General features: G+C 45.1%; 3 protein-coding genes across 4 annotated transcripts; 1 reads left to right on the plus strand and 2 right to left on the minus strand.

Moving 5' to 3' along the window:
- Nucleotides 1-404: 404 nt before the first annotated feature.
- Nucleotides 405-14,167, minus strand: sgcg (sarcoglycan, gamma). 2 transcript variants are annotated; one of them, XM_069147654.1, is made up of 8 exons: nt 14,049-14,167; nt 9,236-9,437; nt 8,365-8,469; nt 6,677-6,764; nt 5,753-5,872; nt 4,856-4,928; nt 2,721-2,844; nt 405-1,839 (listed from the first exon to the last, which is right to left on the minus strand). In XM_069147654.1, the coding sequence occupies exons 2-8, from the start codon at nt 9,428-9,430 to the stop codon at nt 1,672-1,674; spliced, it is 873 nt and encodes a 290-aa protein (XP_069003755.1). In that variant the 5' UTR covers nt 9,431-9,437; nt 14,049-14,167; the 3' UTR covers nt 405-1,671. The 2 variants fall into 2 exon arrangements, with proteins under 2 accessions (XP_069003755.1, XP_069003754.1); XM_069147653.1 differs by having other exon boundaries at nt 9,236-9,430; nt 14,049-14,152.
- A 3,452-nt stretch (nt 14,168-17,619) lies between these two features.
- rps25 (ribosomal protein S25) lies at nt 17,620-20,481 on the minus strand. Its single transcript, XM_069147655.1, has 5 exons — nt 20,408-20,481; nt 19,781-19,870; nt 19,505-19,688; nt 17,782-17,880; nt 17,620-17,688 (listed from the first exon to the last, which is right to left on the minus strand). Exons 1-4 carry the CDS (start codon nt 20,408-20,410, stop codon nt 17,786-17,788), a joined length of 372 nt encoding a protein of 123 aa, XP_069003756.1. The 5' UTR covers nt 20,411-20,481; the 3' UTR covers nt 17,620-17,688; nt 17,782-17,785.
- A 240-nt stretch (nt 20,482-20,721) lies between these two features.
- On the plus strand, nt 20,722-22,576 carry trappc4 (trafficking protein particle complex subunit 4). Its single transcript, XM_069147659.1, has 5 exons — nt 20,722-20,933; nt 21,170-21,344; nt 21,737-21,840; nt 22,041-22,167; nt 22,313-22,576. The coding sequence occupies exons 1-5, from the start codon at nt 20,759-20,761 to the stop codon at nt 22,389-22,391; spliced, it is 660 nt and encodes a 219-aa protein (XP_069003760.1). The 5' UTR covers nt 20,722-20,758; the 3' UTR covers nt 22,392-22,576.
- Nucleotides 22,577-22,643: the final 67 nt, after the last annotated feature.

The following is a 22,643-nucleotide window of genomic DNA, read 5'->3' on the forward strand; positions in this document are numbered from 1 at the left end:
AGAACGTTGGTTCTCCTGAGTCGCTGGTGGACATCGATCAGTCTGGTTCTGGTGGTTCTGCAGAACGTTTCCACTAGAGGGCACCAGAGAGCCAATAACCATGGTTAGTATGATCAAACTGTTTCCAACACCACCGCCACCACACAGCTTAAGTACTCAATGTAAGACACAGTGGAATCTACTTTTTTATATATATATATATAATGTAATAAATTAAAGACTGCAAATGCTTTGGTGAAATTTCTCAATAAAATGAGTTTAGAAAACACTACAGCACTCTTCAGAAAAACGAGTATATGCACATTGATAGCATTCACAGACACACAGAGGAAAAGTACAAGGTGTATTCAACAAACAAAATGAATAAACACACATCGCACTCTCAAAATAAGACACAACTGAGGTGAAAGCTGCAAATCGACTATTTTATCAACATGGACAACACAAGGCCTTGACATGGTAATTATGAAAAAAAAACTAAATTGATGCTAAACTCATGTAACCATCTTTTCTAAATATTGTCCTCTAACACGGAAAACTGAAAAACCTTCTTCTTACAAAAGAGGGAAATGTTGCTCAGCATCTGTCATGCGTATTTAAAAAAAATATTTAAATCAAGACAAATTTGACCCCCAACAGGCAAAAGAATAATTAAAATGAAAAGTTGCCCGTCAGACCTGCGTTGATTTTGCTTTCTTGTTGCTGTGGTTCGATGATGATTCTTCGTTAGTCCCTCGGCTGTAAATGATGGTATTGAGCGAACAGTCCGGCTCGCTTGGTCTGTCTTGTAGCTGCATAACTGCATGCTTATGAAGGGCTTCAAAATAACTCCGGCCAAACATACATAGACTTATAAAGTGGAAAGAACATATAATTATACATGTGACACCACTTCATGGTGCCACAACGACTTGGTATTTTAATATTTAATATCTAATTGAAGTAAAACAAGAATCAAGACTGTTGTCTGGCGTTGTCTAACCTGAATTTCAGCAAAACAAAAGAGGTAAAACCATTCTCTGAATTTACTAGGACGTTAACAAAATATACCCCATTTAAATAAAGACATGCTAAACACTGAAACAAAAACAAAAAAAAAACATATCAAGGGCTCAGAGCCTGAAGGGCTCGCAAACAACAACAACAACAACAACAATATTTTCAACAACACTCTGTCGCCATTTCACGGATTCATTTTCAATTTTCCGAGCCCTTGACATGTGTCAGTTTCATTTATTGCACCACAAGATAATATTGCATAGGATGTAAGCTGTTACCAGCTCCTCATTGCCCAGCCATGATACTGTGTGTGTGTGTGTGTGTGTGTGTGTGTGTGTGTGTGTGTGTGTGTGTGTGCGTGTGGAAAAATAAATTCTCCACAAAGCTCCGATGCAGACAAATTTAGCACTGAGAGCCAATTTGTTTCAGTTGAATAGTTTGAAGTTCATGAATGCAATTAAAAGGATGCATTTCATGACATTTCCGACATGTACGCCTGCAGGCATTTGTATTTTCACAGGCCTCCATGTGCCAGTGCGATCAGCGCACACCCACTGTTGTATAAAGATGTTTTTTTTTTAAAAAACCTCCGGTCGTGCGTGTTGTGCCTGTTGCCTCCCAGAAGATGCACGTTCTGAGAGATGGAAAATCGACGACCTTGTCAGAGTCTATCTAGCACTCCTGATTATCGCTGCAAGTGGAAGTCCGTCCGGCCTTGGACAGGAAGAGCTTTCCGCTGGGACAGACGCAGACCTCGTAGAGACCCCGAGCGTTTCCAGAAACCCCCTCTTCGCTCAGGGGCAGCCTCGGCATGCGCACCGTCTCGGCATCCAGCACCAGCTGCGCGGCGGCAGACAGCGTGGGGAGCAAGGACGATTAAAGGAGAACACAGTTTCATCAGATCAACAAATGAATTCCACTCGGCTCCGTTCTTTGCCCTTAAGCAGAGAGTGCGGCGGGAGCCACAAAGGGAAGTCCGTTTAATGCTTAACCGGTGCACTGGTACATATTGTATGTTACGTAAACAGAGTAAAGTGACGCAAAGTGTGGCGCAAAAATCAAATGAAAAGCAGAGAACGCGCGCGTTTAACTCGCTTTTACTATTATCAAGGACTAGATCAATTCAGGTGAACACCCAGTTTAGTTGAGAGAGTTATACCGCGCGACTATAGATGCTCGGTCACATAAATGTGCTGCTCCACTGAGAATGAATTCACCAGGGTCATATACTGTAAGTCCCTGTGGTAGAAATCCTTTTTGCAGTTCAGTCAGTTAGCTGCATCGCAGCGATTACGCAGACCCGATTCAGCCGGAATCAATTAACCCAAACGCACAGCAAACAGTGACACGGAAATGGCAAACCACGACGCCACAACGGAAACACACACGGCCAAAACAAATGCCAAACAAATCTGCGTACAGACGGGTATTCGGGTTTACGAATGCTGAATCATTTTTGCACAATAATAAAGTCTCGTGCAGATAAAGTAGGACTGAAGTAGAACCGGTGTCACGGGGCTCTCTGAGGGGAAAGCCGTGAGGTACTTCGGATAAAAAAAAAAAAACTCCCAATAAATAGAAACGAGCTGAACTCCCAGGTGAGACCGAGAGGTTAAAAAAACACACCGTGCTCCGCATACGTTCCCTCGGTAATCTAAAGATTTAAACAGGTTTGAAGATGGCGTGTGGCGGAGAGCAGGAAGTGAAGGCGGTTTCCTTACCAGTCCGACACTCGACTGCAGAATGACATCCATGTTGGACGCAGCCTCAATGTTGCCAGCCAGGGCTTTGAGATGAACTCCCTTTGGCGCGTCCATGGTGAGAGAGCGAGTCGGGGACTCCAACCTAAAGACGCACATTCACAGCTTTATAAATACATCCATATTATCTGACTGCTGTTTGTGTTCTCTAATATCTGTTTTTAAATGTGTTGAATCCAGAAATCATTGTTACAGTAAGTGTGCTGTAAAACCCTCAATATTTTTAGTTTTTTTTTTTTTTTTTTTTTAGTGGATATCTTGCAAATGTGTTCACTGCAGGGACCTGGTTTAATAAGCAGAGTGTTCTGAAATGTTTCTGATACACACCACTTCCACGACTCGTAAGAGCCGGAAATTATTACGATCTACAACAGAAGTTCCCAAACATTTCAGACCAACCCTCCAAAGACAATCGCTTCAAGTTGTTGCATCCTTCGGGATGCTTTTGAAACTATTTGGAGCAGCCTGTAACCAATCAGCATGGACCGAGCCGTGTGCCCCCAGACCCAAATTCACCCCATAAATTCAAGGGTCTGGTGCGACTCCATAGAGAATCGTTTCCAGTCGCTCTACCCTCCTAGTGTATTTATTTTTTTTTTTTTAAATAGTGCTTAATGAAAGCGCAGCGGGGTTTTATTTTTTTTTTTCCAATGGTTGCTGAAACCTCAATGCCAGCAGGTGTTCCAGACTACAATCACAGTAAAGAAAGCGGAATCTGTGAGCTGTAGTCTGGTATCACTTAACTAACTATGTAGGAAAACCCAAATTTCCCAAGTACCAGTTCCCACTGCAGATATTTATATATATTTTTTAAAATACACCGTTCCTCCCAGCCTACTTTGGGTTTGTATTCTTGATTTGTCCCACTCCTCTTCTATTTGCGCGGGCTGTTGCAATGCAAGGTTTTGTTTCGTGTACACGACACAAATGCCCGCCTGGCTAAAATCTACCCAAATACGAATGACAGCTGCAATAGGTGCAAACAGTCACCTGCCAACCAACACCCATGTGTTTTGGTCCTGCCCAAATTTAAACGTTTTTTGTTTTTTTTGGGGGGGGGGGGGTCAAATATCCAACACGCCCGGGACACGGGACTATTCAGAATCCAACCACCTCAAAAGATTCGACCTGCCGTCGACAGGGCGACGCATCCTTGCCTCCGCGACACTTTTAGCTCGACGCCTTATATTCTTCGAGTGGAAACACGCCCTCGCACAACAGTTGGTTAAAAGAGATCCTAAACCATATGAAACTTGAAAAGATGAGATTCTCACTCAGAGACTCCAATGACTCCTTTGAAGAGACCTGGAAACCTTTTATGAACTACATGAACGATGCTACAATCCAATCTAGTGGACTAACAGACCCCCCCCCCCCCCATTTTAAGAAAAAAAATGTGTACGTTTTTTTTTTTTTTTGTCTCTGTTTGAATACATTTTTACACCACATCTCTACAGAGTTATTCGTTTGTTTGTTTGTTTGCTTGTTATATTTGTAATCTCTGTATTCAGTGGCAGACGTCACAGTTACGCCGCCACCAAGCGACACACGGTTGAATGTAATGTCCCGGGGGAAGTCCTGTTCTCCTTTTCTGTCTTAAAATATTTCCAAAATCAATAACAAGATTTGAGAAAAAAAAAAAAAAAAAAATAGACTGCTTTAACCAGGCAATAACTCAGAAAAGCTGAATAACAACAACAACATGAGGTTGTAGTTTCAAAATCCCAAGAAATCCCTGAAAAATCAGCGGTGTGGGGAGGAAGCGCAGAAACAGCTGGTTTTTTTTGGACCTTGTAGTGATGTCCCGTCACTAACGTCAACAGACTGAGGACTCCACACTCGACTGTGCGAGGCAAACGTTAGCGTTACGCTGTGTTCGATGTGATGAGACGCCACCCTGCAACACCTACATGATTTTTAACAACTAACTAACGATGCAAGGACGGCTAATGAAATGATCCGTCTTTTGGACTCGGGCCGTTTCGGAGTTCGGTTTTTGAGCCTCGCGGCGGAGCTCTCGCGCCCCGCCGGGGCTCCACCTGGCTGCTTTGAGACACCGCAGTTTGGGAATCAACGACAAGGCCGGAAATGTTGACCTCAGGTCTTTGTAGAGTTCAGATCTCAGCTGGGGCACCTCCACCGAATGCTGGAACAGCGCTCCTTCAGGACCTGAAGAAGAAAGAGACATGCGTGTTCCTCATACTGTGATGCTCTCACTTGCGGACCGACCTTGTGTACGTGTGTAACATTTTTTTTTTTTTTTTTGGAACAAAAACAGCCTCAGCAGCTTCACTGATTTGGCTCCTTCCCGTTTGCTCCCTTTCGCGGTCCAAACAGCCCGAGCGCGGGGACGGGGCGGTGTTGGCCGGCTCACGGCTTCCGTTCCCCCGACTGAAATATCTCCCGCGACGACAACGCGAGAGAGAAATCTGGATCCCGACGCTCCCGACAGACTGGAGACAGTTTGGAGCCAACTGTGACGGATGTAAACACTCGACAACCGATGCCGGTGCAGAAGCTTTGTTCGAGGGGAAAAGCTCCTCAGCTGCTGCTGTCTGCGGATCAAAACCGACCGCCGTCGTTATGAAGCTTTCAGCTAAACACTTCAGCCTCCGTCGTGGAAGATGACGACACGCTGCTATATTGTAATATAATATTTAATGTATCGGCTCCAAACCACAAATCAAATCTCGATATGAATCTTCTATTAATGTGATTGATCTCACTCGTGCGGCGTTTAATGCACGCAGCTTCAGATAACCGAACCCCCTGACGTTTCATTTATATGTTCTGTCGCTGTACGCGACGACGACGACGACGAAGACTGCAAAAGCGTTCGTCTTTTTTGTCCTTGGCTGCCGGATTGTTGCGCGGATATTTGCCATCGGACCAAATTGCCCCTGTTGTCTTCACGGCTCGTTATCTTGTTCCCGCCCGACGGGTGCGTGCCATATCCGAGGAAACGGCGCACGTGCGGCAGCGGGCGGGCGTACCTGTGACTCTCAGTTTGTCCGGTCCGATCGCTGCCTGGTCGCCGTCTGCTGTGAACAGCATGTTGCCGTTGTGGGAGTTAATGAGCAGGTTCCCGGTGTGTCCCTGAGCCTCTTTTGGACCTGCGACAGCCACAAAAACAACAACACCTGAAGGGATTTCGGGCAAAAAAAAAAAAACATGAATGAGATGTAAACCATCAAAAAAAAAATACACGATTTCTCTCTTCCTTCAACCCGTCGCGCTCAGAAAACGTGAGTTCGTGCTGCCTGCGTGGAGGTGGAAGAGGCGAGCAAACGGGCACCCCGCCGATAAAGAAACGCATGAATTAAAACATGGCTGAGGTCATCTCTCTCTCTCTGAGGCCTCTGCTCCATCAGCGTTCACAGTCCCGCGAGAGGCAAATCTAAAGCAGGAACACGTCCCGGTTTGATATTTAACCCACATCTGTGCCTTCCCTAACAAGCATTTCAGCTGCATTCGCAGAGAGAGGGGCCGCGAGCATGCAGGCTACGCTTTTTTTTGAACGGCTTCATGATCAAGGACACGTCACGGCTCTGTGGAACACAACAATTAGCTGGGTGATTTGCCGGCCTTTTAATGATGACAAAATACGCCAACGTAGCCGTCGGTGAGCCATAAAAGACGCACATCTATGAACTCCCCCCCGCCCCCGCCCCCCCCGCAGACCTCCGGCCCTCCGTGTAATACGGAGCGATCCAGAAGCCGTGGTGGAGAGAGGAGCGCCGCGTTTAATGGATTTTAAATGGAAATCCGAGAGATTGTAAATTGACGAATGGCTCCTCGTCGCCGTTAATGTCGGATGAGAAATCCCCGCAGAGCAAATGCATGAATGTCTTCACTATCGGCCTCGCGCGTCGGCTGGATGCGGTGTGCGAGCGCTCTCTGCGTCCGTGTGCTCTTACCCACAGATATCCTCCCTGTGACATCACCGTTTTCGTTGCGGGCGTTAAGGGAAACATTTTCTGAAGAGCGCGCTAGAAGTGAAGTGTCCTGGGGATAGAAAGAAAGCAAGGCAGCCATATTATCGCTGAAATAAATCCGCAGCAGAAAAATGACACAACAACAACAACAAAAGGGCAAATATTTGCAAGCGTGTGAAAGCGCGTTCTCAAACTTGAACCGTCACGTGTTCAGCGAGGATTTTAGCCGTGCTGCTGCCAGAGCGGCTCTGCGGTTGTCGATAAAGCTTGTTAGGCCGATGGGTGTTTCTCAACAACTTACTGAAGGATCGTCATGACACTCGTGGTTCCCGGAGGATAACTCCCACTGACTGGCACCACCGTTAGGTTCAGATTTTTTTGGTTCTCTTTCAAACGTTTTGTAGGTATCTGACCAGACCGAGATACCTCTCGTGTTATCAGAGAGCTGGGGGGTTACCCCTGTAGCCTCGGTTGGTTTATAACCATGTCATCAGCATGATGTCATCAGCATGATGTCATCATTTAGCTCGTGGTTGCACTTGTTTTGGCTTTTATTGTTTTCTATCATTGAGAACGTTATTATTATTATTCACGGACGTATTGACATTTCTAATGAGAGCTTCGGATTGCAGTAGGGACTCTCCATCGGTGAATAATAAACAACGAATACGGTCGCGCATCCTGATGGACGATGACATACACCGACCAAACAAAAGCCTCCGTTAATCAAACAGGAATTAAAAGTTACTTGCTCGTAAACCCCGAGAAAAGTACGCGTTGTTAAATGTGCTACTTGTTGTTTTACGTAAATATTTGCACGACACACGACACAAAGTTAGCGGATCTGTGTCAGCAGATGTGACAAAACACCCAGAAAACGAGTACGCTTTGGTAAAATGTTTAAACGTGGCAGGCCCGGCAATAAATCACTTCTGCTCCTCTGCAGCTGTAAGAAAGACGCGTTTATAAAAAAAAAAAATGATCTACAGAAACAACATTTTCACATTGACTCAGTAAACACTGAATCTCGTCAGCAAAGACATTCGAGAATGTGCCCGTCCTTAAATGAGCAATACAATGCAGTTTTAATGAGGCCCAAAAAGTCAAAACAATGCTTTAAAGAATTGCTGGTATGAGCAAGAAAAGCCATAACATATAAACAACTGCAGCAAAGTGTTCCCATCTGCTGCTAGCAGGCGGGCCATAAACTACTTTCCACCACAAATATCCCCGAGGTTAACGGGGAGCTCAGGGTACCACTACGTGCACTGAGAGCAACTGCCAAATCCAGTTTGTTCTGACACATATCCCCCCCCCCCCCCCCCCCCCACCAAAAAAAAAAAAAAGGAAAAGGAAAAAAAAGAAGCACAATCAGAAATATGCATTTCACTGTCTGCAGCTGGATGAAGACTGCTGGAGTGTCTGCGAGGAATTAGGATTTAGATGATAACAGGATCCAACACACACTCGAGCTGAAGTTTGGTAAACAATGAGATGAAATAACGGCCCGGCTGTCGGGCTACTTAACTGAGCAAACGGCAAGTTTGCAAATTAACGAGGGAGGAGAGGGAGGAAAAAAAAAAAAGAGGGAGAAAAGCAGAAGGTAAAAGATGCAGCGCAGAAGAATGTGGGAAGAGAAGCGAGAAAAAGTGTGTTCTTGATTATCTCACCTCTCTGGAGTGGATCTCCTGAGCGTAGACGGGGAAAAGGAACTCGGACTCGCCGTCCTCCAGTTTGACCCCGTCTGAGTGTACTTGTAGGAGCCCCATCCCGTCCTACAACCAAAGCGAAGACAGAAGTTGTGTGTTTAGATAAATACAAATGTGAAGGTGTGAAGGTGAGGAATTTATTGGTTTTCTAAGCACGGAGCACAAAGGGTCATTTTATATTGTAAGAAAATAGTCGCTTTTGGCTTTTGCGTTGGCTCTTCAGGACAGCGTGTGTGTGTGTATTCGTGTGTCCAAGTGTGCGTGTTGGTTTGTTGCATCTCTGTTTCTGCATAAATCCACCGCTGCCATCTGGACCCGAGACAGAAAGCTGACAAGACTCCATAGAATAACAAACACATTGACTGCCCTGTTTAGACTGCCAAGTTCCAGTTAATGATGGATGATACTATTACCACAACAACTACACTCGTGCTACTGATAAGCAGGGAACACTTGTTTGATGTCTGATCATCAATAAGAGGTGATGCTGATCATTGAGTGTTTATTCTCAAGGTACAGACAGACAGACAGACAGACAGACAGACAGACAGACAGACAGACAGACAGATACTTTATCAATCCCGCAAGCAATAAATTACCGAATATAAAATAGAGGTAGTAAAAATACTAAATATAATTTTTTTTTTCAAATGCACATTATATACAACTTGTATACAAACAAAAATAGAATAATATCAAATTTAACTAAACTAAAATACACGAAACTAAACTAAACAACAGTGCAATTTTTGTTTTTAACAAAACAAACACACAGAGAAGGAAGAAAGGATGACAGCTGAAAACCCAGTTTGTCAGCGTGAGTCGTGCGCACCGTGTTAAACCACATCACCCGCAGGATCCAGATGGTGAGGGCGAAGTTGACCACCAGGATGACAATGAGCAGCAGCACGAACAGGTAAAGGCAGCGCTTCCTCCAGCCGTAGATGCCGATCCTGTGCAAGTGGTCGGGCGCCAGCCGGGGCGAGCTGCTGCCCTGGGTGGTGGTGACGTACTGCTCACGCACCATCTGTTGGCTTAGTGCACGACACATGAGAAGAGAGGTACAGGGGAAATAGAAGTCGTTGTTTTAAAAAGTCAACACACCTTCCTTCCATGCTTTTCAGCGAGGTTGGACAGGACATGCCACAATCACCGAGTCATTTTATTCACGCCGACGTAATGCGAGTCGACCGGTTACTCGGGCAGCATTTTTCTGACAAAACGCCACAGTTACACAAACAAACCGTCAACACTGACATGTCATCTCCTTTTAAACGGATCTGGTCAACCTGTTAGGAAACTTCCAACTGATACACGGTGAAACATAAACCGCGAGGTGTCATTTTAGCTCCGTATTTGGTCTCCACCGCCTCCTGAATCACAAAGTATTGGAAAATGCTCCACTCTGTCCCCCAGCTAGTCACCAAGTGCCGCTTAGTGTTGAGCAGGTAGAGTACGGAGAGTTTTCTGAGCTTCCTGGCTGAAAAACAATTTGCGCTGTGCTCCTAAATGATGCTGGCGGCAACAGAGAATTTGCAAGCAGAAAAAAAATCTAAATCCTTCGCCAGCTGCTATGAATCTTCGTGAAGCCGAGGCGAACTGCAAAATGTGTTCAAATCTTCCGTCTTTCGCTTTTACTTTCTCTTTTGTTCTTTATTAATACGACTTTATTGATCGCTTTGGACGATCATGAAGGTGCTGACAAGAGGCGGACTCAGACCAGAGCAAGAAAATACGTTATTGGCCGCACAGAGCCTCGTGACTTCAGCATTTCTTATTCACAAGTGCAACTGTACAAAGAAGAGCCTTCACCCTTCTCGCTTGACATTGATTATAAGCACAAAGAGCACTACAATCGAACGTCAACTCCACATCAGTCAATCACAGGTGCACAACGTCCTCATTGTGTGCAGAAAGTTAAAAAAAAAAAAAAAAAAAAAAGGCATCTCTTCTGCTTCGCCATTAAAGTCAACCGTCTCGGTGGGCAAATTGGTTTTGCTGTTGATGATTGCAGCTTCAAGTCTGCAGTGATGGTGATTAATACCATATTTCTACTTAGTTCCTGCACACACTAGTTTCCAGTTCAAGAGAACTTTGATTTTTATGTAATTTATTACTATATCAGATTATTATTTGTCATCATTGTGATATAGTTACGTTTTACTTTCATTTTTTTCCACTGAAGAAGAACCACGTCATCCAGTTGTAGTCTATATGATTACCATGCGTGAACACTAGTAGGAGGTTTGAAAAACAAATTCAGACATCAGTGAGATGTAAATATCTCCAGTGACGTTACAATGACGTTATAATAGAAAAGCTGGTAAGCATCAGATGTTTCCGACGGGTGGAGTCAGCTTTCTGAATTGAGTCATGGAGTGTTTCCATCTCTGACAAACTGCTTTTACAGTTTTAAGTTGACGGTGTTTATTTCACACATCTTATTCCAGTCTTTTAAGATTCATCGTATACATTGAACCCTCTTAACGCACCTCTGCATAATCCCATGTTCACTCGGTGTTCAGTGTAATTCATGAGCGCAGAGAGCTCACGGACAGCCCCGGTGGATGTCTGGCTTGCTGCTCCAGTGGAAAACTTGACTGAAATTTCCAGCAAGGGAAAATGCCACTTATTACAGAGCAGAGGCGGCAGGCTTCTCCGTGGCTCCACGGCGGCAGGCTGTCAGGGACGAAAACCAAGTGAGGGACTGTCAGCGGATTTCAAACCACAGCGAGCGTTAGAAGTTACGACACAGCGGTGGGTTTTCTGTATTCGGTTCACGTGAGGGCAGGACTGCAGAACCTGCGAAGTGAGACCCACCCCCCCCCCCCCCTCCACCCCCCCAAGTCAGCACATTTGGACCATCTGACACGGTGACAACGAGGAACCTCAGGGACAGATTTCACCAGGACACGGGAAGCGTGGAGGCAAGGACCGAGCAGCCTCACAGGCCCGCAGAGAGGAGGAGCGATGTCACTTTCTGTTGATTAATCTGCATTAATAACCAGAAAACGGGCTGCGGGGAACACTGCTTTCACTGAGGATACCGCCTGGAGAAACCGCTGTCAGTTGTAGATTATTGTGAGTCAATAAAACACCCCCAGAACAGTCAGCAACACAAAAAACAGACTGCAGATTTCTCGAGGCAACGAACTGCTCCGAATCGTCATCAATTCTTTAAAGCCGTCACATCTCAATTTTATGGGAAAAGTTATCCGAACAAAGCTGTATCTAGGTTGGCTCGGCGGTGTTTTCTGATCTCGACGTGGCCCAGACTCCGGCAGCGCGGCTGATTTGCATACGGGACAGATGTTGCATCTTACTGTCAGAGTGAAGGTATTTTCCGTCACGTTAAAGGAGACAACTTTTCAAACCAAAAAAAAAAAAAAATAATAATAATTCTTCCTCGACACGAACAGATGTTCAGCCGGGCCCCATCATCCCGCTGCACCTCCCGTGGGCCGACGGTGACACCGGCAGAAGAAGAAAGCCGGCAGGCAGACAGCAGCACACCTGACGTACAATCTCAAATAAATTGTGTTTCTGTAAATAATGAAGGCAAACATCCCCCCTCCCTCCCTCCCTCGCACCGAGGGGGTGGCACCTGAGCTGTCTGAGGTCCAGTAGATGTTCCAGAGATGGTAATAAAGGCGCACTGCTGCTTTATTGCCGTTTGCAGTAAACACGGGGAGAAGGCGTGGCGGCATAAACGACTGAGTATGTTCCTACGCCCCAAATCTGCCTCTCCACGGGACATGTCACATGGCCTGCAAGTCCAGCTGTGACGAATGGCCCTTATATCACAACCAAACAACTGAATGTTGGCGGCAAAAAAAAAGAAAAGGAAAAGAAGTAGGAATAGAAATGACTGATAATTCAACAGGGGAGACGAGAGTGAAGCCCGGTGAGGAATCGCCCGTGTTATGCGAAATGCTCATTGTTTGGCCTATATCTCACCTCAATTATATTTATTAATCATATTTGTGAGAGTGAGTAATAATGACAAATTGAATCTCAGGAACGCAGCAGCAACTTTTAGCCAGAGTTTGAGCTTCAGCACAGCTCAGTGCTGCCAGATCTGCGGATTGAGCTTCATTTCTTTGGTGTTTTTTTTTTTCAAGGGACTTCTCCGTGGAGGCTCGGAAATTCAGCAAGAGCAGCCAGCGTTGTTAAACTGCCTGATTCCACCATCTCCTCCCTGTATCTATTAACAACCACAGATCATTTGTGTTAACATGATGATCAGCTCAGCTCTGCACTTTGGGTAAATGAGCGATGAGGATGAAAGAGCCCTGGCTCTGTTCATTATGATGTTAATGAATTTGATCTAACGTAATCTAACTGCTTTAAATGAAAGTGTTCAGAGGCTCTCCCTGCTTCATCAGCAGCAGCAGCAGCAGCAGCAGCAGGAAAAGCAAGGAAGCAGCTTTGAGGCCGGTTCTTTAAAGGCGTCCTTCAGCTCCAGTTTCAGTCTCACCAGCAGCCCTTTAGCCACAGACTGATCCTTCCATAGCAACGCAAATAAACACTCCCCGAACAGCCTCACCGCTCAAATGCCAGGAATTCCCACTTTGTGAGACGTTATAATCGTAAAACACAATCTGACCCACACTAAAAAAAAAAAAAAAAAAGGTTTTTATCGGGTCCATAGTATCATTTTTAAGCTTTCCTTGAGATAGAAAACTATGTGTTTGAAATGAGATTCTGAATCCCCACAAATAGAAATCTTTCCCACAAGAGAGACAGCTTCTTTCCAACACCATCCTCCCGCTACCTAACATTGAAGGGTACTTGGGATCGTAGGGCAGCAGCCCAATTAACCTTAAACAAGTGATGCTCTCTGCCGGGCTCCGTGCGTCTGTCTGTCTGTCTCTGACCTCCGGATGAGAGTGAAGGCCGGGCCAGGCAGGCTATAAGCGCTCCCTTCACAGCCCGCAGGGTCCCGGCTGTAATGGAGAATCCAGGCTTCGCTCTGAGCCCAGGCTCGACCTGGACCTGGACCTGGACCGAACTGCAGAAGTTTCAAAGAGTTGGAAAAGTTCTCAGAGGAACACTCAGAGGAGGGTGGAGGGGGTCGAAAACTGAGCACAGGGCTGAAGTTCCTGTCTGTCAGTGTAGTGAGAGGCCGGCGTCATGCCTCCTCTCTGCTGTGATGCCATAACTTCTAAAAATAGGACACAGCATTGTGGACTAAATTTAAAAAAAAAAAAAAAAAAAAGCAGCAGCAGAGGAAACCCACAGAGACACAAACCCCTACCTCTGTTTAACTAATACAACACCGATAAGACACTGGAGTATTTCTCATTGACGCGTAAAACATTAGTAAGAAACTCTTTCACAAAGCTATTTTTGTATTTTCGATATTGTCGGCCATGTATGGTCAAATTGCCCAACAGCTGTCCGACCGAAAGACGACTAAAAACAGCTTTAACAAATCCCAAACTACCTCTGGGGAGGACTGGAAGTAATCACGGCGCGACACACAGAGCACACGCAAAAAAAAAAAAAACCCGGAGAACACGTACAGTAGGTGAAAGGTTGCCGTAAGAAAAAACACTTTGAAACTTTATCTTAAGAAGAAGAAGCTCCGAAAGACACGAAGGACTGAGTTGGTGTTTCTGGGAGGAAAAAGCCCGACTACTCACCGTTGTGTAGTCGAGGGGGAGAAAAAAAAAACCAACAACCCAGCAAGACCTCCTCTTTCTCCTACAGCGGTGAGCAGAGCCGGAGCGAGCAGCTCGAGAAGCAGCAGTGCTCGAGCTCCTCACGCGTCTGTCAGCCGCTCAACAGCTGCGTGCCCATAAATCTGGAGGCGCCCCGACCGACCACCGCGAGACGGCGCTCCCACCAAGCCCGCGCGCCCGCTCTGACTCCCTCTGCTGTCCTGCAGCCATTTCAATATCATCAACAGTGCGTGCGCGAGAGAGAGACAGACACACACACACACACAGAGGAGGGAAATTACACACACACACACACACACAGAGGAGGGAAATTACACGCACACGCGCACGCGTAATGAACAAGAGGCAGTTGTTTTGTCGCGCAATCTCACTGAGTCACTTTGACAGTCCGACCCGGGGCTCGATACCGCGCCCGTCTAATTTGAGACATCAGTCACGGTTCTCAACGTGAAGTAAAGCTGGTGTTTCTGATGCCGGCTGACAGTCAGCAGGGAGGGGTGTGGACCTGGTGGAGGAGGGCGGTGGAAGAGAGGAGACGGGGTCATCGCGATGCCGCCGTTATTGGAAATGCATCTTTTTTTTTTTTTTTTTTTTCCCAACAGCGAATATTGTGACTTGTCACATTAGGTAATGCGCAGGTGTAACAACGATGGCACGGGTCCACGAAGTAAACTTTGACCAACATGCAGACAAGCGGGACCTCTCCTGAGTGGAATGAAGGGGAAGACTGTGGTGAAAAAGAAACTGTCCGGTGGCCCCTGAATGATATCAATCACAACTTTTCATAATCTAAATAAATATCAAGAACTAAAGACCATCCTTCAATAGTTCTATAATATGTATAAATGATGACGATTCCCAGGAATAACATGTTTGCTATTTAACACCAGGAGAGGTTTTTTTCCACAGTATTTTCTTAAAAAAACATTTTCACATGATTTTTGGACTGTTATCACCCCAATATTTATTTTTAAAATGCACTATCTGCCATTAACCACCAAATATTGGTAAACAAAGCTTACAATTAAGCTACAGTGTCTTCGGAGCTGTGAAAAAAAAAATGCTTGGGTGTTAAGTTTAAGGGTGTTTAAGTGTTATAATGGGAGGGGAAACCTTGTAAGAGTGTTTTCAGATTATGAGTAAATCATTTTACTAACAGATATGCCCAGTCAGCCTAAAAAAAAAAAAAAAAAAAAAAAAAAAAAAAAAAAAGAAAAAACAACAACGCAATAACAAAAAGACAACCATAATTTGTGATTGTCCCACATTTGCTTGAGCAGATGAGGGGGGGAGGGGGGTCGTCCAGTTTGAGAACAATAATAATAATAGCAGTTAGAAAAGGCCATGCAAGCAAATGAAATATCATTAAAGACACGGAAAGTATGAAACAAAAATGATATCTAATAGTATAACTGTGTCGTGTAACGTTACAACGTCAATACAGCATCATTCTGGGCTCCAACTTTCGAAACTAGTTCATACTTTCCCTCAAAGTCAGATCACAATACATTTTTCACCACTTAAATTCAAACAGTAAAATATACAAAAATTCTGATTCAAGAGATTTGATTTTTTTTGTTTTTTAAACCAATTATTCAAATTGAGCAATTCAAAAATATAAATGATTCAAATTCTAGTTTCTCGTGACATGTTTCTCCTCAGAAATGTCCTCTTCTTGGATTCTGCTGTATCTTCGCACGGAGTCCGATGACCTCATGTGAATTCAGCTCCACCCGCCTGCCGTCCGTGGGGAGGACTTCATCTTCACCCACGACAACCCGAGAACACCAGCGTGGGTCTGCCCGGGACTTTTCACAGAGCTGGCACGTTGCAGCGACATGATTAGAGCCGATTTAGCGTTACTTCATTAAATGCAGAGCGTTCAAAGACTGATTGCACTGGAGTTATAATAACGTGTCTCCCATGTTAATAAACTGCGTTGGGGGGGGGGGGGGGCCCGCCGGCGAGGTGGGTCTGTGAAAAGACGAGAGGCGGTATCGTGTTTCGTGCTCTCACGGGCCGACGTTGGAGGAGCTGATGGATGCTGCATCCGGCGCTGGCGTGGCACTTTGTTTTGCTGCTGCTGCTGCTGCTTGAGGTGGTGGTGGTGGTGGTGGTGCTGCTGCGCGGAGACAAAGGGACGTCTGACAGCATCCATCACTGGGACTCCTGCACGCCCTGAGCAAAACATCTGACAGTGAAGACGGCTTCATTTCACGCCATTCTTATCAATATCTCATAAGCTTTCGCCCCCCGTGGCTCTCCGCAGACAAATGGAAGACGTAAATGATGAATCGCTCAGACCAACTTGGAAATGATCCATTTTTTTACACTGAAAGCAGCATCTGTGGAGTCGGGGCTTCCCTTTTACATCTGCTGGGTAGACGGTGCAGGTGGAGGACCGAGGACTTTCATCATCAGGGAGGATGGTAGTAGCTGAAGGTAACACACCTCAAGGCCCTCCTCTACTGGGTAGTGTCCCTTCACAACGGAGCTACAACAAGGATTCAAATCTTAACTGGGATTCGGCTGAGATGAGGTGTGAATGAATCCAGGATGACATTCATCCCCGGAGAGAAGTTTTTGAACTGAATATCTCGCTCACCTACACAATGTTAAGCCTTTATTATTATGGACCAGTAGTTCAACACACGAAAAACATGAACCATGTGGCCACAATAATAAACACCTTTTAATTTGAGACAAAATGTGCCTCAATTTTTAAAAGGAATTATTTTCCTTTCTTTGCCAACAAACACTGGGAACACCTGATTTATTTTTCCTCCTTTCTCAGTTTTGTTGCATCCATCAAAAGTTTCCAGTATCTGAATTTAAGGCAGATTTTTATACAAAACTTGATTAAAAAAAAAAAGATTATTACCCACAAGGACATTTGTTTTCAAGTAATGCTGACTTCATGGGGAATGAGGCGAGGAGTCACCCGGGATACAAGCTGCAGGTCTGAGGCCGGTAGCGTCGTTAAATGGAAACACGATTAAATCTCATTTACACTCCACTGATTTCAGATAGCAGGAAACAGGATTACACACACGGCGTGAATACGTTCGCACCGACAGATCACCTGACTGAGCAGGTCGCTGCACCACAACTCTTTGCTTGAGCTAAAAGTTTCATTCCTTAATTCAAATCTTACTTTGACCAAAATGTCTATAGCTGTAACATTTTTTTAATATCTTCATTGTTTTGTACACACGCGAGGGGTATTAAAGGGCCGTCGATCCATTTGTAGTAGAGAAAGCAGGTTTTGTGTTTTATGGTTTTCTCTCCGCCGCACAAGGACCCAGATTGAAATGAACTTGCAGCTGGTTTAAATCCAGAACGAGGCACATTTGATGTTTTTGAGATGTACAAATATTTTGCAGATGGTCCCAGATATAAAAATTATTTCAATAAAACTAAATGATCTCATTAATTATGACAATTATGACAATCTACTGACAAGGCAATAAAATGTATTCACCTTGTCAGCGGACAAAAAGGACACGAACGGTAAAAACGGATACAAAACAGATTTTGTCTTTGCGTTTTTTATTTCACCTTTCAATACAAACAGCTCATCACGGGACACAAACAGGAGGACCTGCAAAGGAATCAAGACCGCAGGTCAGTGAGTGCGTCTGGAAAGGAAGACCGCAGAATGCTTGGTGACGTTAAAGAGTTGCTGCTGCCGTACCTGATCATGCTTTCTCCGCTGCCGCCTCCTCGTCTCCACCCTTGGTGTTACGCGTGTAAATGAGCTGCGCTCTGTGTTTGGACACCAGTTTGATCATTCCTGGAAGACAAAACATAAAACCATGTTCTCTGTGGGCAGATCACTTCAAGAGTCACAGATCGTCGTCTAGATGGCTGAACAGCGACGGATACACGCGTTGCAAGAAAACGGTGTAAACGTGGACGGCACACACTTGTTTTGCTCTGCAGCTGATGAAGCTATTACATTTCAAAAGTCAGGAAGACAACTTTCAGGAAGACGGCACGATTGCAACTCATTTTGGCTCCAGGATTTACACAGCTGTTGTTGCCTACCTGTAAATGATGCGGTTCTGTTTATTGGACCAGGACAAATTGCCAGTTTTCAGCACAAAGCTGCGCAGTCCAATGAAAATGTGCTTATGCTTTAATGCACTTTAAGCCGTTTGTGACAGTAAAAGCATGTTGTGCACAAGTGCCAATGAGATAATGTCAGAAATGCAGTGAACCTGATTTAGATCCTACTTTAGTGAAATAAAAAAATAAATCCAAAGCGGACAGAAAAATACTTTTTTGTCACTGTAGAGCTTTCAGATGGAGAGTCCAATTTACCATCAGGTACCCAAATTTGTTGGCTTGGCATGTGATGGGATGCAAGAGAGTACTACATTATTAAAGTACGTTTGAACAGCATTCACTCTGTGACAGTGGATGCTTTCTGAGAATACCAACTTCCATCTGGTATTTTCAGAAGAGACTAAATGATCTTAAAAGAAATGACAGGTAGTCGCCCTGAATATTTCCCATTTACGTCAATGTCACTTAGGAACCACTGATGAACCGCTACAAAACGCTGGCCTGGATACACACAGTGGACGCATTTATTAACATTAGACACAGCCAACGAGCAGCGCTGATGACTGCGGGGCATATTCATCACGAGCGTAATGTTGCGTCACAATATCGTAGATGGCAAAACATTGTATTTTTGCAAAGCTGGCGCTCCAGTCATCTCCACCTCGGTCCTTAATGCATAAAATATGCAACAGTGAGTGAATTTCCTCTGAAGGTTGAAGAAAGGATTCTGCCAGACTTGTATTTACAACCCGTCACTGACTTTTTCCCGGATCGACTGATTCAAGGCAACAAATCCCTTCATTTTAACGGTTCATTTTCCTGCTTCTTCAGGATTAATGTCCACTTTTCACCACAGTAACTTTGCTGGATCAAAGTTTTAACAACTCGCCCTCGCTACCTGAAGCTAGGGCCGGCCAGCACACGGCATGTTGTCACATTTTGATGCGAGACTAAATATCTTGGATAGCGAGTGATATGACAAAATGGCCTTTTGGTTTTTAAATCCACATTACAGCAAAGTGATGTCATTTTTTTTAAACTCGGCAAACTTTTCTAGCCGTTTTAATATTTGTCTTCAACCACTTCAGTCCTTATATCCACATTCCTGATGATTATCAGTCAATCATTATTTTGTGAAAGCACCAACAGTCATCCCGACAATATCAAAGCAGTTGGTATAAAATATATCGTCTCATTTTGTCCACGCCACCCAGCCCCACCGTCACAATCCATCATCTTAATGACAGACAGACAAAAGTATTAACATTCATTTAAATGCCAACTTAATAAAAAAAAGAAGAAAGATCCATTATTCACAATGTAGGCCTCAGAGATAAAGTTTTGTTCACCTTTGGCGAGCAGTTCTTGGAGGGCGTTCCTGGCCAAGGAGCCGCGGATCTTCAGCCTCTCGGACACCACAGCCGGGGTGATGAGCTTGTAGTTGGGGACCTCTTTGTACAGTTTCTCGTAGGTGGCCTTGTCGAAGAGCACCAGGTTGTTGAGCTTGTCCCTCACTTTTCCCTTGGACCACTTCTGCTCAGAAACAGGGACGAGATTTGTTTTGTTTTTTTAACTCGTAGAGAATCTCACATGTGACCCAAAGGCCCGACAATCACACCGCATACCTTCTTCTTGGCTTTGCCTCCGGACTTGTTGACTGGGTCCTTGTCCTTTTTGGACTTCCCGGTGTCCTTCTTCTTGTCCTGCTTAGGAGGCTGTAAACGGGGAGGACACGAGAGTTATAAACCTTTCACACCGCATAGAGACACACGTCATACTGTCCTCGGTGGACAAGGATGCTTTCTTTTATGTAAAAGTGGAGGTCCCGTCAGCGTGGTGTCGGTCCGTTTAAGACCAGCATGAGGCGGCCTGGTCCTCTGAGCGCTTCTCCACCGTCATCAACGCGGTTATCGGTCAATACCGTCGGTGAACACGACTCACAGATACTGTTATTTATGCGCACGCAGGTACGATCATCCTCAGAGTTTATTTTATGACGACTTTTATACCGGTTCGTTGTCGGTCGGCACCGTGGAGCCGGAAGCATGGCGCACTTTAGCAAGCTGCTAAACTGGGTCGCGGATTACCGTTAATTTCTCCCAACCAATCGCTTCATCTGTATTTATAATCCCACCGAGGGGAAGCGCGGTCCCTTTGTGCACAATCTCCCGGATAATTGCGGGGGGGAAAAAAAAAGTAAAAGCAGGAGATGTTTAATTTATTTCAACAAAGCGTGCAGTGACTGTGCTCACCATGTTTCCTCGTCAAGATGTCGGAGCGAAAGGAAGTTCACCCGTGCAAGAGCCCCTTAGACAACCTGTACATGCGGAAGTGATGTGAGGAATTATGGGAAATGGAGTATTTGCGAGTTGTGTCGTTTTTCTTTTTTTTTTTTTAAATATATAAATACCAGTGCTGAACAGTTAAAATTTTATTTTTGAGGTTATGGCGAAGACGAAAATCGCCAAGAAGTAAAAAAAAAAAAAAAAAAAAGGTAAATAAAAGTTCGCAGTTTTTTTTTTTTATTTTGTCTACGCTGCCGAAAACACACCGAGGTCACGTGACAGCCTCGTCAGCTGGGCAGGAGGCAGGACGTGGCCAAGATGGTGATTTTCAGCGTCTATGTTGTGAACAAGGCTGGAGGTTTAATTTACCAATATGACAACTACGTCCCGAGAGCCGAGGCCGAGAAGACCTTCAGCTACCCTTTGGACTTGGTGCTGAAGCATCACGATGAAAAGGTCGTCGTGTCGTTTGGACAGCGGGACGGCATCAGAGGTGACGTCTCCACCACGTCGTTAGCTCGTTGTTTTTTTAAATCACCTAACACCTGATGAAGTTAGAGCTAAACAAAGTGTGCGGTAGTATTAACACGCTATTTATATAAAGCTTTCTCTTCAGGTTTCCCCGTGCAAAGTGATTCCTGTTGCGCAGATGTGGAGATGAGTCGGGGTGTTGCGTTTTTAGTCGGTGGACTTGCATGTCTCTAAACCTTGTGTGTCCTCATCCCTCAGTGGGTCACGCGGTGCTCTCCATCAACGGAGGGGACGTGGTCGGAAAGAACACGGCAGATGGGAAGGACATCCTTGAATACTTGAAGGATGCCTCCAACTATCCGGTGTCTATTCGCTTCGGACGAGCGCGCCTGGTCTCCAACGAGAAGCTGATGCTGGCGTCCATGTTCCACTCGTATGTCACACTTATGCGATTGAAGGGTGGTTCAGTGGGGCCAGATTCAACTCCCGGTGTCGACAAGTCACTAAATGCAAGCACTCAGGACTGCTAAGGATCCTCTCTCATATCTTGCTCTGATCTCTTATCTTCCCATTGGGGGGGTGGGGAGCTGCCAAACAAAAGAAGGACCTTTCCTGGGTCCGATGGGCTTCAGCCAGGTCTCCACAGCTGGCTCTCATTCCCAGGGCGTCAAATAAAAATCCCTTATGTGTTCTGCACTACCAAAAGAAGGACGTGGGGAAGTACAAAGTAGTAGTTTCCCGCCCTAGAGTGAGAATGCCGCCTTATGTCAGACACTAACCTGCCTTTCTTGTGATTTTTTTTGTTTGTTTTTCTCCTCCCTCCAGGTTGTTTGCTATCGGTTCACAGCTGTCGCCTGAAGTCGGCAGCTCTGGGATCGAAATGCTTGAAACGGACGTCTTTAAACTCCACTGCTTCCAGACTCTCACAGGTCAGTGGTGGAAACAAGTGTCATTGCAGGGAGGGGGGGGGGTATCTGGTTGGTTACAGACCAGCTACATGGTGTGTAACTTTCTTCTAAAACCACCTGTAAAACATGTCTTACTGCTTGTCGGTCTGTTAGACGGCGGCCGTATTAAACTGGCTCGTCTCCTCACTGGCTGTTGCATTTTTTTTTTTTTTTCCCGCCAGGGATAAAGTTCATCGTTCTGGCGGACCCTCGGCAATCTGGTATTGATGCTCTGTTGAGGAAGATTTACGAGATCTACTCAGATTTTGCCCTCAAGAACCCGTTCTACTCTCTGGAAATGCCAATCAGGTAAAAGCGAGAATTCGGATGACGTTGCCTTTCCGCTTGTCGGTCTTACATTTTGTATTGCCGTTTTGTTCCATTTCAGATCGCATATAACGTGTTTCTTGTGTGACACCCACCCACCCAGCGCTCGTGTCCTTATATTTTTCAGATGTGAACTCTTTGATCAGAATCTAAAAAGTTCACTGGAGGTCGCAGAGAAAGCCGGCAACTTCGGAGCTGGTTCTTAAACCACTGATGACATGATGTTGTGTAACATGGTTGTTTCTCTCCGCAACAAATTCACAGACCACAAAGAAATAAGTGCATTTGTTTTGTTTTTTTGGACTCATTTCTTTTTTTCCAGTTGCTTAATGAAAACATTGTAAATACATGACATTTTGTAAATAAGATTAAATTCCACCCTGTATGTAAATGGTTTGTATTGTATTTGTTTGTGGATGTGTGTGTATTGAATTGCAGAAGGATCTAACAGGTAATGA

The sequence above is a fragment of the Embiotoca jacksoni genome, unplaced genomic scaffold (genome assembly GCF_022577435.1).
Source record: "Embiotoca jacksoni isolate LCO1_2020_lvr unplaced genomic scaffold, fEmbJac1.0.p SCAF_14, whole genome shotgun sequence".
NCBI classification, from domain to species: domain Eukaryota; kingdom Metazoa; phylum Chordata; class Actinopteri; family Embiotocidae; genus Embiotoca; species Embiotoca jacksoni.

Coding starts and splice junctions, on each gene's coding strand:
- sgcg (XM_069147654.1), bottom strand. CDS start 9,430: ATGGTGCGTGAGCAGTACGTCACCACCACCCAGGGCAGCAGCTCGCCC. Junction 6,765..8,364: donor AGGAGATCCACTCCAGAGAG/GTGAGATAATCA, acceptor TTCTATCCCCAG/GACACTTCACTTCTAGCGCG. Junction 2,845..4,855: donor GAACTCTACAAAGACCTGAG/GTCAACATTTCC, acceptor GTGCGTCTTTAG/GTTGGAGTCCCCGACTCGCT.
- rps25 (XM_069147655.1), bottom strand. Junction 19,689..19,780: donor GAGGCAAAGCCAAGAAGAAG/GTATGCGGTGTG, acceptor GTTTCTGAGCAG/AAGTGGTCCAAGGGAAAAGT. Junction 17,881..19,504: donor CCAAGAACTGCTCGCCAAAG/GTGAACAAAACT, acceptor TTTGTCTTCCAG/GAATGATCAAACTGGTGTCC.
- trappc4 (XM_069147659.1), top strand. CDS start 20,759: ATGGTGATTTTCAGCGTCTATGTTGTGAACAAGGCTGGAGGTTTAATT. Junction 21,345..21,736: donor CTGGCGTCCATGTTCCACTC/GTATGTCACACT, acceptor TCCTCCCTCCAG/GTTGTTTGCTATCGGTTCAC. Junction 22,168..22,312: donor TCTCTGGAAATGCCAATCAG/GTAAAAGCGAGA, acceptor TATATTTTTCAG/ATGTGAACTCTTTGATCAGA.